Below are 14,550 nucleotides of genomic sequence, written 5' to 3'. Positions count from 1 at the left end.
TGGAAGGAGCTGCTAGAGGATGTAGTTAATGCAGGTACAACATTTGAAAGACAGTTGAACAGTTGAACAGAATAGGAAAGATTTAGAGGGATATGGGCCAAAAGCAGGCAAATGGAATTGGTTTAAATGGGCACCTTGGTTGACTTGGACTGTTTGGACAGGAGAACCTGTTTCCAGGCTGTTTTATTCAGTGGTGCTGGACTCGAATTGCAGAGGAACCTGGATAAAGACCCATTTCAGATGAAGACGAGGATTTTAAAATAGGTTTTGAGCTGGCGTGTAAAAGTGTCAACCGAGTCTGCATCCCTTATAGTTTTAGGTATTGTGTTCCACAGTTTAGGATCTTGGTTCAAAAAAGCTGACCTGCCAGTTATCTTTTGAGGGAGATTGTTTAAATTTAAGAGAGTGGCGTAACAAGACCTCGGAGCTTGAGCAGGATTATAAAAGGAAAGTGATTCTGTGATGTACCCTGGTCCCTGATAATTAAAGATAGATGGTAGAGAGATTCGAAGAAAGTATGTTGGTATGAGTCTGGAATTCACTGGCTTAATGGTGGGTAGAGGCAGAAATGTCCTTTATACCGTAAGACGTTAGAGCAGAGTTATGCCATTCGGCATTTGTGATCATGACTAATCCATTCCCCCTCCCCCACCCCAATCTGCTTTCTTCCCATAACCTTTCATGCCGTGACTTAATAAGAATCTATCAACCTCTGCCTTAAATATACTGAATGACTTGGCCTCCACAGCTGCTTGAGACAGTAAATACCACAGATTCACCACCTGAAATTCCTCATCACCGTTCTAAATGGACATCCCTCTAATCTGAGGCTACATCCTCTGATCCTGGTCTCCCCCCACCATAGGAAACATCCTCTCCACATCCATGTCTAAATTAAAATTGTGCTTAGGACTTGCAAAGGTTCAAAGTAAATTTATTATCGAAGTACTTGTTATGTCACCATTTATAGCTGTTGAGCACTCGATTTGCCAAATAGTTGCCACCTGTGTTATGAAATAAAAAACCTGATTCAATGACAAATGGTAAAAAATCACTAAAACGTGGAAGACTGTCTGGTGATCCATTTGAGGTGCTCACCACACTCATAGGAGTTGACACTATGTTGGAGTAATGGTGGAATTGAGCAGAGCAAGGAGAAATTAAAGCTTTTGCAAAGCGCCACACCTTTTGCATTCTGTGGCTCCGCTCATAAAACTGAGGATGATACTCAATGTTCAAAGTAAATTTATTATCAAAGTACAGTACATATATGTCACTATATACTATCCAGAGATTAATTTTCTCATGCACATTCACTGTAGATATAAAGAAACACTATAGATTCAATAAAAATCTATGTCCAAACAACCCGTGTGCAAAAGAAGACACTGCAAATGCAAAAAAAATATTGCGAACACGAGTTGCAGAGTTCTTGAGAGTGATTTTCTTCTTAAATAGTCTCACTAACATGACTATGCCATCTCCATGCAGGAGTCTTCCCTCAAGATATCATTCCTCATGATACATCATCGGACGAAGAAGATGAAGATGATTTCAGTTGGAAAAAGAAGAAACAAAGACGGGAAAAGGGATTGTTGGAGGAGGAGGAAGAAGAGGGTGAGATGGTTTCCTCATTTTGATATTAATTCAATGCATACGTATTTCACAAAACTCCTTCAGACCCCGCTAGACCTTTGAATTGGATTGTGATTTCTGTTGAACATCTCCGTTTCTTTTTCCCCAGTTAAGAAGAAAGCAGTGAAAGGGAAAAACAAAAAGAAACGGCGTTCCAAAGGGAGACTTCCAGCAGCAACCAGTGAGAGTGAGGAGCCAGCAGGAGAGACTGAGAAGGAAGTAGCTGATCCCACAGACCAGGAACCCCCGAGAAAAAAGAAGAAAAGATCGAGACCAGTGGATACAGCTGTGACCTTAGAGAGTACCTTATTGAGCAGCGACGCGCCAAGGATTAAAAGTTCGGGACAGGAGGGTCTATTTGGGGAAGACCAAGTGAGCCAATCCAAGTCAGACACAGAACCTTTGATACCCGTTGTTCCCAAACTAAAGAAGAAGAAGAAGAAGAAGAAAGAGGAGGAGGCCCAACTCTCTAATGGGAAGAGTTCGCCTGAAGGTTCAACTCCCAGCGAGCTGGTTGTCAGTGAGAAAGCAGGAAGAGTCCTGGTGAAACTAAAAAAGCAAAACAAGAAAGGAGTTGTTGGTGATGAAGGCCAGGCACCAGTCAGGAACAAGAGAAAGGTGAAGGAGCTGTCTGAGGGGCCTGTCCAGAGACAGAAACTGACGAGCAGTGTAAGTTGGAATTCTTTTATTTTATTTAGAGATACGGCATTAACAGGTTCTTCTGGCCCAATGAGCCAGGGCAGGCCAATTGTAACCATGGCCTTTTAACCTATTAAGAGGGGTGGGGGGTAGGCTGTGGACACCAGAGGAACCAAAGCTCACAACGACCGATAACCAGGGACACAGGCCAGCAGAGATCACTCTACTGACCAGTTTGTTTGGACCCAGCAGAGACTAGTGCAACAGCCAACCAGTGAGAGCAACAAGTCGAGCCAATATAAATGTGGGCACTCGGCAGAAACATCACTCACTTGCGCACTGATGATGATGCCTCGATTGTTGATAAATGTTTGTGACCTAACCTCCGGGCTCGACGGACCACCCTATAAACAAACCTATTAACCCATACATCTATGGGATTGGAAGGAAGTTTCAAACTCCTCTGTCTGTTTGCAGAGAAGTCCACAAGTCTGACAGCAATGTGTTGTTCCTTCACTTCCCGGGCTTGATTTCATCTCTCATTTCCTTCTGATAGGAGACCAATTAGCCCAATGGTCTTTAGCGAGTTGCGGCTTTTCTCTCTGGAGTGAAGCAGGGTGAGAGGCAACTTACTGAGGGACACAAGATGATGAGAGATAGATTGAGAGAACAGCCAGCAACTTTTTTCCAGGGTGGAAATACTGTAGCTAATACCAGGGGGTGTAATTTGAAGGTGATTGGAGGAAAGTATAGAGAGATGTTAGAGGTAGGTTTTTTACAGAGAGAGTGGTGGGTGCATTACTGATGATTTCCATTTTATACCTGATAGAAGTAAATGAGAGCCGGGCATCACCATCTGCCTGCTGACCAGAGCCTACTCCCAGGGCAGCACTGTGAGGGTCATGCTTTCTGATCTTTCTAAAGCCTTCAATACCACACAGCCCTCACTGCTGGGGGAAAGCTCCGTTCAGTGCGAGTGGGCACTTCCATTGTATCCTGGATCATGGACCACCTGACTGGCAGAACACAGTTTGTGCAGCTTCAGAGCTGTGTGTCAGACATGGCTCTAAGCAGCACTGGTGCCCATAGGGGACTGTATTGGCTCCCTTCCTGTTTACCCTGTATACCTTGGACTTCAGATACAACACTGTCATGTCATCTGCAGAAATTCTCTGATGACAGCAATAGTTGGGTGTATAAGGGGAGGACAGGAGGATGAATACAAGGCCCTGGTGGAGAACTTTGTCAGATGCTGTAAGCTGAATCATCTGCAGCTCAATGTCAGTAAGACAAAGGAGATGGTGATGGACTTTAGGAAAACTAAGGCTGCACTGCTCCCTGTTACTATTGATGGTGAGGACCTACAAGTACCTGGGGGTGCACCTGGATGACAGACTTGAGTGGAGCACCAACACAGAGGCTGTGTACAGGAAGGGCCAGAGTTACCTCTACTTCCCGAGGAGACTGAGGTCCTTTGGAGTATGCATGCCTCTCCTTGACATGTTCCACCAGTCTGTTGTTACCAGTACAATCTTCTATGTGGTGGTGTGCTGGGGCAATGGCATCAACACTGTTGGCTTTTGTACCTTGGAACACAGGTGATACTAACAGACCCAATAAACTGATTAGAAAGTCTGGCTCTGTTATAGGAGTCAGACTTGACACACTGGAAGTTGTGGTAGAACAAAGGACCCTACGGAAAATCCTGGCAATTCTGGACACTGTTTCTCACCCTCTGCATGCCACCTTGGCTGAACAGAGGAGCACTTTAGTAAGTCTTAAGACGACTGCCCTGCTCCAAAGAGCGCTACATGAGGTCATTCTTGCCCTTGGCCATCAGGCTCTATAATGAGTCAGCCAATATTCAGGGAAGTGATAACCCCCTCCTGTTAAGACTGTTATTAATCTTGGCTTGCCAGAGCTCTGTTTTATTTTTAATGTAACTTATTTTTTCTCTCTTACTTCTCTTCTAATGTTTGTATATCTGTGCACTTGCAGTGCTACTGTGACACAGTAATTTCCTTTTGGATCAATAAAATATCAATCTACTGTCCTTCTTGATGGGCATTGGTACTTCATTTGAACAAATACAGGTCAAAACCTGTATTGTCATCTGCACGTCTGTGTGCACTGGTGCAATGAAAAAGTTGCTTGCAGCTGCATCACAGGAACATAGTTTCAGATAATCATCATCCACCCAACAAAAAAAAAACAAATTATACACAACTTTTACAAGAAATAATACAATTAGAACCAAAGAAGTCCAGTTTAGTGCAAAGTGGTCACAGTGCTAAACTGTGGTGATTGGAGTTGTGCCAGTTGGTTCAAGAACTGAATGGTTGAAGGGTAGTGGCTGTTCCTGAACCTGGTAGAGTGGGACTTAGGGCTTCTGTACCTCCTGCCCGCTGGTAACTGCAAGAAGACAGCATGGCCTGGATAGTGGGGATCTTTGATTATTGGCTATGCAATAAAGTCTAAGATGCATGTGTCAAGTGCAGAATTATGGTTGAGCAGTTTTTCACATTGCTGTTTATGAGACTGAAGCTTACTTTCTGTTAAGGCTTCCGGTTGTGAGGATTCTTGGATTTAGTGTCACAGAAAAGTACAGCACACAAACAAGTTCGGCCCATCTAGTCTATGCTAAACCATTAAACCTGCCTAGTCCCATCAACCTGTACCTGGATTATTGCCCTCATATTCCTCCCGTCCATGTACCTATCCAAACTTATCCTAAGTTTTGGAATCAAAATTGCACCCACCACTTGCACTGGCAGCTCATTCCACATTCTCACAACCCTTTCACTGTAGAAGGTCCCCCTCGTGTTCCCCTTAAACCTTTCACCTTTAATCCATGGCCTCTAGCGGTAGTCCCACCCGACCTCAGTGGAACCTCATTTGCACTGTGGAACTCTGAAATCAATGCATGTTGTGGTTATCAATGTACTCAGTACCCCAAAATCTTCCACTGTGCAGTACTGCGCATTCTACCCAGGTCTCCCACTGAAGTGGGGATAAACTGCAGGACAAATTGGAAACTTAACCTCTGCAGCTTCCAGTCTGGAGTGAGAATTCATGACCACAGATAGCTGTCAAGGCCGAGTCATGGGGTGTACTTAAAGCAGAGGTTGATAGATTCTGGATTAGTCAGGGTATCTAGGGTTCCATGAAGGAGAACGGGCTTAAGAGGGATAAATAATCAGCCATGATCAAATGACGAGTCTTCTCAATGGGCCAGATGGCATAATTCTGTTCCTTTGTCATATGGTCTTTGGTTCATGGTGTGGACAGATAGCCCTTACTTTTCTGGTGACTCCCTCTTGGCGGGTAGATGTCTATGTACAAAGGCCGATAGAGGTATCATCTCCCTAGCGCCCCACCATTTGCAGGCTAGAGATTAGTGAGTGATCTTTGGGTAATAGAGTACTGAGAGCTGGAGGAACTCCGTCCTACCTCCAGATTCTGGGAAAAGTGAGATTTTTGGGTTTGTGCTGAGAAGCTGTCACTCAATGACTTTGTCCTTTCTCCCATTGGTGACGTTTGGGCTGACCTGTTCAAATGCTTGTGGAGTTTTGATCAATCTTTCTGTAAACAGTTCAGTTTTATCCTTATCAGGCCACAGTCCAGGGTGATGCTAGGCCAAGTGCTCCCATCAAGACCTTGAACGCAATGGAAGCGAACGAGTTTGTGAAATTTGAGAAAGTTTCTATACCAAAGTCCATCTTCAAGAGAGCGAGGAGTGCTGCGACTACGCCTAAACCGTGTAAGGAGGTGAGTATGCTTTTCTAAATTCTGATCCACAAACTCCACCCCCCCACCAGAGATATCATGTTTGTCATGTTGTATTGAACCTTCAGCCCAACCACTGTGCCCACTCAGCTAGTCCTCATTTCCTCAACTCAGCGCACACCTCTCCGTGGGGACGGCACAGTAGCATGGTGATTAGCATAACGCTATTCAATTCCCACCGCTATCGATAAGTAGTTTGTACATTCTTCCTGTGACCACGTGGGTGTCTTCCCACATTCCTAAGACATGCGGGTTAGTAGGTTAATTGGTCACAGGTGTAACTGGGTAGTGCAGGGTCATTGGTCCAGAAGGGCATCTTAGCGTGTTGTACCTCTTTTTTAAAAAAATGAAATAACTATCTAAGTGCTTCTTAAATGGTTGTACCTGCCTCAACACCTTCCTCTAGCAGCTCGTTCTATATACCCACCTCTGATCTAGTTGCCCCTTTCACTTTAAACTTGTGCCACCTAGTTTTAGACTCCGCTCCCCTGAGGAAAAGACTTTGACCATTCAGCTTGTCTATGTAGACCTGGGCCTTAGCTGTACACTGTTCTGACTGATGGCATTGAACCTGTGAGTCTTCCTGTCAACAGAATGTGGAGAAGGTGGAGACATGGGGCAGGTGTGGTGTGTTTGCTCACTGGAAGGACAACATCCCACACACCATCTACAGGTTCTGCTACTCGGAAGTGGGCTATATATTTTTTGGAGATTGGATGTTTTCTGCTGTTGTATGTAGATGTGCTATGTGCTTTGTGTGAGTGTTGGTACTGTGTTTTGCACCTTTTGGCCCAGAGGAACACTATTGCACTTGGCTATATACGTGTGTGGGGTGTCCAGGCAGGGGTAACACCTCTGGTGAAGGGGCTTGACGTGACAGCCCACTCACCTTTGGCCCCCACTGACACTTGGCTCTCACCTCTGGCTCTAGGTGTGTCAACAGCTGCTCCCGAAACACCGCTTTGACAGGTGGGATTGGGATAAAGCAGGTGAGGGTAGCCGGCAGCCTGGTACCCCAGTGAGATAGAGATGTGCCTGTCCTGTCTACCATGTAAAGTCAGCTCCAGCGAACAGGAAGGTGCTACTGCATCGCTCCACGGAGAGTGAAGGGCAGGACAAAGCACAGAGGACGTCATGGTCATCCTCGTACCCCAGTGATATAGAGATGTGCCTGTCCTACCGTGTAAAGTCAGCTCCAGTGGATGACAGTAAAATCCAGCGGCCGGGAAGGCGCTACTGCATCGCTCCAGAGAGCGAAGGGCAGGACAAAGCACAGAAGACGTCATGGTCATCCACTGCAACCAGGGAAGACCCCAGTTTGTGATGCTTGTTCGTACCTCTGGGTCCAGATTTCTGAGATCGAGAAAGCGGAACTGTCACAGTGCAATGGCTTTTCCACTTTAAAAACTCTCCCGTTCAGGTTGCCTGTGTTCAATTAAACTTGAACAAAGACAATTTCTCCCTCTGGAGTTTGGAACAATATTGGGGTAGATTGGTGATCAGATCCCAGGCAGGGTGTGTCTTCCTCGATTATCTGGACTCTGAAAACCCACAGTCATTCCTCAATCACACTTTATTTAATTTGTGCACAAGGAGAGTAACTTCCCCTGTCACCACACCGTTAAGGTGCCTGAACATTTTTATACAGAATTGATCAACAGTTATGGATATTAACCATTTGGTAAACTATATGTTCAAACTCCATATTTGTATAATCAATCACCAATCACACTGCAATAATACCGGTATTAATAACCTGTAGAATCTCCAGGTTACAGGACAATAATACTTCAGAATTAGTAAAATTAAATGACCAATCGTAGGTGTCACCCTGGAATCCTTCGTTTGCATCCTTGTCTCCATGTGCCAAATGACATTGATCCTCTGCTGTGCAAGGGGAGGCTACGATCTTCAAAGACCTCTCTTGCCTGGACATTGTCTTAACCCTTGCCTTGCTGCTACTTCCACAGGGGGTGCACAGGAGTATTCTTGCCCTGCTCTCACCCTTCAGTATCACATCCAGTCTGATCCCGCTGTATTCCGCTCTCAGTTGGACGTCTCTTTTGCATGTGGGAGCTGGCATGCAGCCTTGTTCCTTCTGCCTCATTAGTTCAAGCTTAATTATCATTCAACCATACATGAATATAGCCAAATGAAACGGCGTTCCTCTTTGGCCAAGGTGTAAACCACATCACCAACAGCACATACAGCATATATGGTTACGATAGCACAAAAAGCTGGTCACAAATAACTAATATAGCAAAAGCCCTCAAGTGGCATGGCCTGTAGAATGACTGTTCTGGTCTAGCTTGATACTGGGGGGCAGTACCACGTGAGCCCCAGCGGGGCCAGTCTCCACAGCCTCCTGAGCTCCACGTCCAGAGAGACCTCAGAGTTGCTACGCAAGTTGATAGAGTTGTTAAGAAGGCCTATGGTGTCTTGGTCTTCATTAGTTGGAGATTTAGTTCAGGAGCAGTGAGATGATGTTGCAGCTCTATAAAACCCTGTTTAGACCACAATGTTGTGTCCGTTTCAGTCGCTCACTATAGGAAAGATGTGGAAGTGTTAGAGACAGTGCAGAGCAGATTTACCAAGATGCTTAAGAGGACTGGTTGAGTGAGCTAGGGCTTTTGAGGAGCAGTTTGTTAGAGGTGAAGATGATAAGAGGCATAGATAGGATGATTAGCCGGAGACTTTTCCCGGGGTATAAATGGCTGGTACAAGGGGGCATAATTTTTTAGGTAATTGGAGGAACATTAATGGGGGTGGGGTGAGCTTTTTTACAGAGTGCATGGAATACAGTGCCAAGGGTGGTGGTATAGGCAGATACATTAGGAGTTTTTGACAAACTCACAGATGGGTACATGGATGATAAAAAATGGAGGGATATATGAGAGGAAAGGATTAGGTTGATCTTTGAGTAGATTGAAAGGTTAGTACGCCGTTGTGGGCTGAATTGCTTGTATTGTGCTGGATTGTTCTATGTCCTTAGTTACCTGCTCTCTAATCTTTGCATTCTAGAACATTCTGCAACCAGTTACTCTTAGGTATCCCTGTTCTCTCTACATTCCAGACCACCCCTATGACTGTTCCCACAGGGCGGCTCTTGTTTACTATATCCACAGCCAAGACCATCTTTACACCTGGTACTACAAGGCCCGCCAGGCCTGAGGGTCTTCAATCATGAGGTCTAGTTGCATGAAGACACAAGATGCTTAAATCTGGACCAAAGTTCTAACTGCTGGAGGAACTCAGCAGGTCAGGCAACATCTGCGAACAGTTAACATTTTTGGTTGAGGCCCTTCATCTCGACAGGAGACATCGACTGTCCTGTTCCCTCCACAGATGCTGCCCGACCTGCTGAACTCTTCCAGCAGTTAGTCTTTGGGTCTTGTTGCATTGCATTCTTTATTTGAAATATACTTTTTGTTTCCTCCACCACAGATGAAAGCCACGCCAACTTCTAGTGCAAAGAAAGTGCGGTTTGGGCTGAGAAAGAACACAACGGCAGGTAAAGCACGCTGTCATGTTGGACAGAATTACCCAGCATTGCTGATGGTTCATGCACAGTCCTTCCACAAATGAGTACTTACGGAACGAGATGAAAGATTTTTTGAAGATGAGGATTAGCTTTATTTGTCATATTGTACATTGAAACATACAGTGAGATGTGTCTTTGTGTCAACAACTAAAGCAGTCCGAGGATGTGCTGGGGGCAGCCCCTAGTGTTGCCATGCTTCCAGCACCAACGTACCATACCCACGTCTCACTACCCTAACCCACACGATCATGGGGAGAACATACAAACTTCTTACATACGGTGGCAGGAATCATATCCCGATTGGTGATTGACTAGTGATGGCATTTAACTGTCACACTACAACACCATCCCTTCTGTGTACCACGTGCCCTGACCTTGTGGACCACCCTACTCTATGAGTTATTGTCCAAAGCTTCCCTAAAGCCCACGCTGCTGTTGAGGAGACAACTATCAGGGATCTCACCTGCGTGGAACCACTCTGAGTCTTCCTCCTCTGCCTTTCCAAGTGAAGAGAAATCGTCCCCCTTGGAATCTTTCCCATTATTTCACTAATAACAATGCAAAGCTCTTTGGCCTGTATTCCTGGCTTACCCCTGCTGCCCTTTTTTAATAAGGGAACAACATTAAAGTTTAAAGTAAATTCATTATCAAAGTCACCATATACATCCCTGAGTCATAGAGAAGTACGGCACAGAAATAGGACTTTCAGCCCAGTTCGTCCAGGCCAAAACAATTTAACCTGAGTGCTGCCATCGACCTGCATTGGGACCATAGCTCTCCGTACACCTACCATCCACATACTTACCCAAACTTTTTTTAAAGGTTGAAATCAAGCCCGCATCCACAACTTGTGCTGGCAGCCCATTCCACACTCTCACAACCCTCTGAGTGAAGTTGTTTCCCCTCATGTTCCCTTTAAGCTCACAGCTCACCTTTCATCCTTAAGCCATGACTTCTAGTTACAGTCCCGCCCAACTTCAGTGGAAAAAGCCTGCTTGCATTTACCCTATCTGTATCCCTCATAATTCTGTATATCTCCATCAAATCTCCTGTCAATCTTCTATATTCCAAAAAAATACAGTCCAAACCTATTCAATCTTTCCTTATAAGTCTGGTCCTCCAGTCCCAGCAACATCCTTGTAAATTTTCTCTGCACTCTTTCAACCTTATTTACATCTTTCCTGTAGGTAGGTGGCCAAAACTGCCCACAATACTCCAAGTTAAGCCTCACCAATGTCTTATACAACTTCAACATAACATCCCATCTCCTGTTCTCAGTACTTTGATTTATGAAAGCCAAAATGCCAAAAATTTTCTTTACGACTGTATCTACCTGTGACATCACTTTTTACAAATTATGTACCTGTATTCCCAGATCCCTTTGTTCTACCACACTCCTCAGGGCCCTACCATTCACTGTGTAAGATCTACCGAAGTGCAAAACCTCGCACTTGTCTGCATTAAATTCCATCTGCCATTTTTCAGATGATGCAGATCCCTCTTTCCCTCTGACAGAGCCAGCCTTCCTCACTGTCCACTACACTCCCAATCTTGGTATCATCTGCAAGTTTGCTGATCCAGTTAATTACATTATCATCCCAATCATTGCTATAGATGACAAACGACAACAGGCTTGCCAACATCTGCCTCTACAACCTCTCCACTAACTGTTCTGGCCCTCTGGTTCCCATCCCCCTGCAACTCTGATTTAAACCCCACCATGCAGCATTAACAAACTTTCCCCCTCCAGTTCAGGCGCAAACTGTCCCTTCTGTACAGCTTCCACCTTCCCTGGAAGGGAGCCCAATGATCCAGAAATCTTATGCCCGCCCTCCTACACCAGACTCCTTAGCCACATAGTAAATAGTATCTTCCTAGTTCTGGCCTCGCTCGCATGTGGCACAGTTAGCAATCCTGAGATCACAACCCTGGAGATCCTGCCCTTTAACTCCCTGAACTCCCTGTGCAGAACTTATCCTGTGCATGTCATAGGTACCTACATGGACCATGATTGTTCACCCTCCCACTGAAGAATGCTGAGGACTCGATACGATATGTGTCAGACCCTGGCACTCAGGAGTTAACGTACCATCAGGGAATCTCATTCCCGCCCACAGAACCTCCTGTCCCTTCCCCTAACTAGAGAATCTCTTATCTTGTTTGAGATTGAATCTCCTATCACCACAACTTGCCTCTTCTCCCCTCTTCCCTTCTGAGTCACAGAGCCAGACTCAGTGCCAGAGACACAACTGCTGTGACTTCCTCTGTGAGGCCATTCCTCACCCCCTGCTCCCGACAGTATCCAAAGTGGTTTACCTGTTGTTGAGGGGAATGGCCACTGGCTCCTTAACCCCATTCCCCTTCTTGATTGTCACCCAGTTTCCTGTTTCCTGCACCTTGGTTGTAATGACCTCTCTATATGTCCTATCTCCCCCCCACCCCCCAACCTCCTAAATGATCTGGAATTCATCCAGTTCCTGCTCCAGTTCCTTAACGCATTTTGTTAGAAGCTGCAGCTGGATGCACCTCTCACTGCTGTAGTCGTCAGGGACACTGGAGGTCTCCCTGCCTTCCCATATCTTTCAAGAGGAGCATTCAGCTATTCTGCTGGGCATTTCTACTGTCCTAGCTGAGCAGATATAAAGGAGGGAAAGGGAAAAAAACTTAACCTAGAGCTTTTCTCTCCTTCGCTTTCTCTGAGTGAAGCCTCACTCTGCTACAGAAGAAAAAATTACTGGAAAATTCACCAATTATATAGGAGATTATATAAAGATATAAGCACCCCACTGAAAAGTTAAAGTACAAGGAATGGTGCTTCTAACCCCCTCCCCCCAATCCAACAGCATCATGTTTTAATCTTTGTTTTTGTTTCCAGAATTTAAAAGGACCGACAAGAGCATTCTGGTGAGCCCGGAGGGGACGTCCCGCGTCGCATTTGACCCAAAACAACGGCCTCCCCACAGCGTGTTAAAGTCCAACTCAACGCCAACCTGCTCCCCTGCCCTAAGGCCTAAGCGAGCGTCATTCTCAGCGAAGAAACGGCCCACAGCCATGGATTTCTTCTGAGCTCAGCCCACCACCGTTGTGTCTCTACAGGTCTGCTCTGGTTGTCAGCCCATGTGGATTCCAGACTCCATCATTCAGTCAGTGGTATGCTCTCTGCCAGCTGGGCTGTGCACTCACCCAAAATCACCAGCTAGTTCTTGCCCAGGCAGATACCAGTGGAATGCCTTCTCCCACTTCCAACCCCCTTCCCACTCTCCTCTCCAGGGAATGCTGTTGGGTGGCGTAAGGAAAAATGCTTCCTCTCAGTTACCTACCCTGGTTAAGGTGCAGGTCCTCAAGCCCGCAGCGGTTTGGGTGTTATAATAGCTGTTACTATTCCTGTCAAATTCGGAGGCCAGGGTCCCACATTGAGGTACTGTGGAATGGCTGAAGTGTCACAGGCATGACCGAGGGAGTGCCACACTTCCACACAGATGTTATCGAAGTACTCCGAAATCTTGGAGAAATTCATCCGGATTGAAAGACCTTGGGATGTCTGAGAAATTGAAATAAGAATATTGTCACAACACGGAACTGTTCCATTTGGCTTATCCAGACCAGTAAAGGACGATGCAAAATCCACAATACGGTTTTGTCTTTTACCAGGGGATTTGTCTCAGTCGCCATCAGGGTCGGTGCCAATTGGTTCATCACCATTTCTCCCCGACATTGTTAGTGGACGTCCTATGTTATACCTCAGTCACTGGGCAATAAAAGGAAATCTGGCTGGCTGGTTTCTAAAACTGCTGCTACATTCTTCTAAGTGTTACGTGCGTGCTTTCCACCCTCCTGCTCAGGAGTAAATGTGGTTTATTGAACCACACACCTGGTTACAGGAATGTACTCACTCCCTGGTCTTCTGTATTAATTGTACCCCACAGGGGTTGGTGGGGGGGGACGGGGACCTACAGCCAAATGACTAAGCGTAAAATTAAGATGAGCTTTATTTGCCAGTTACACATCGGAAGTTAGAAACATACAGTGACCTGCCGTTTGCATCAACAACCAACACACTGCAAGGGTGTGCTGGGGAGAAGCCCAGGAGTGTCGCCATGCATCCGGAGCAGCCAGAGGAAAGCCACACTGCCATGGGGAGACCGTATAAACTCCTTACAGACAGCAGCAGTCGTTTGCTGGTGCTATGCTACCGTTCCACAGAGAGGCTTCGGAGGTTCCATTTAGGACAAAGCACAATACAGTACAGATTCTTCAGCCCATGTTGTTGGGTTGACCTTTTAACCTACTCTTAAGTGTTGGCACGTGGCCAAGTGGTTAAAGCGTTTGTCCAGTGATCTGAAGGTCGGTAGTTCGAGCCTTGGCTGAGGCAGCGTGTTGTGTCCTTGAGCAAGGCACTTAACCACACATTGCTCTGCGACGACACTGGTGCCAAACTGTATGGGTCCTAATGCCCTTCCCTCGGTGGCATGGAAAAGGGAGACTTGCAGCATGGGCAACTGCCAGTCTTCTATACAACGTTGCCTAGGCCTGTGCCCTGGTTCCAAGGCGCAGATCCATGGACTCACGAGACTAACGGATGCCTTAAAATCAGTCTGCCCCCTCCCTCCCACATCGCTTTCTCTTTTTCTGTCATCCATCTGCTTATCTTAAGGGTCTCTTAAATGTCACTGTCAAAGTATGTTTATTGTCAAATATATATACTTTACACAGCCTTGAGATTTGTCTTCTTACAGGCAGTTACAAAACAGAAACCCAATTGAACTCATTGAAACAAAAGAAGACCATCAAACACCCAAGGTGCAGAGGAAAAAAAAAGAAATAAAAACCGTGCAAGCAATAAAAGTAAGCAAATAGCATTCCAAGCTCAAGTTCACAAAAGTGAATTCACACTGCAGTCCACGGCCACTGTTTGGAGAAGAGACGAGTAATCCTTGCTGAGTAACAAG

At 45.8% G+C, this 14,550-nt stretch overlaps 1 protein-coding gene across 2 annotated transcripts in view; it reads left to right on the top strand.

Annotated features, from left to right (window-relative positions):
* LOC134347793 (ribosomal RNA processing protein 1 homolog A-like) overlaps nt 1-14,338 on the top strand; it is a 31,910-nt gene extending 17,572 nt beyond the window's left edge. The window contains exons 12-16 of one of the 2 annotated variants that reach the window (XM_063050218.1): nt 1,492-1,617; nt 1,745-2,304; nt 5,887-6,042; nt 9,505-9,571; nt 12,477-14,338. In XM_063050218.1, coding sequence (XP_062906288.1) covers nt 1,492-1,617; nt 1,745-2,304; nt 5,887-6,042; nt 9,505-9,571; nt 12,477-12,667 — 1,100 coding nt within the window. In that variant the 3' untranslated portion in view covers nt 12,668-14,338. The remainder of the gene's footprint in view (nt 1-1,491; nt 1,618-1,744; nt 2,305-5,886; nt 6,043-9,504; nt 9,572-12,476) is intronic. The other variant, XM_063050219.1, reaches the window with a different exon arrangement.
* Nucleotides 14,339-14,550: the final 212 nt, after the last annotated feature.

Source organism: Mobula hypostoma, chromosome 6 (assembly GCF_963921235.1).
Source record: "Mobula hypostoma chromosome 6, sMobHyp1.1, whole genome shotgun sequence".
NCBI classification, from domain to species: Eukaryota; Metazoa; Chordata; class Chondrichthyes; order Myliobatiformes; family Myliobatidae; genus Mobula; species Mobula hypostoma.
Note: the sequence above shows the minus strand (reverse complement) of the source record. Positions and strands in the feature narration are given on the sequence as shown.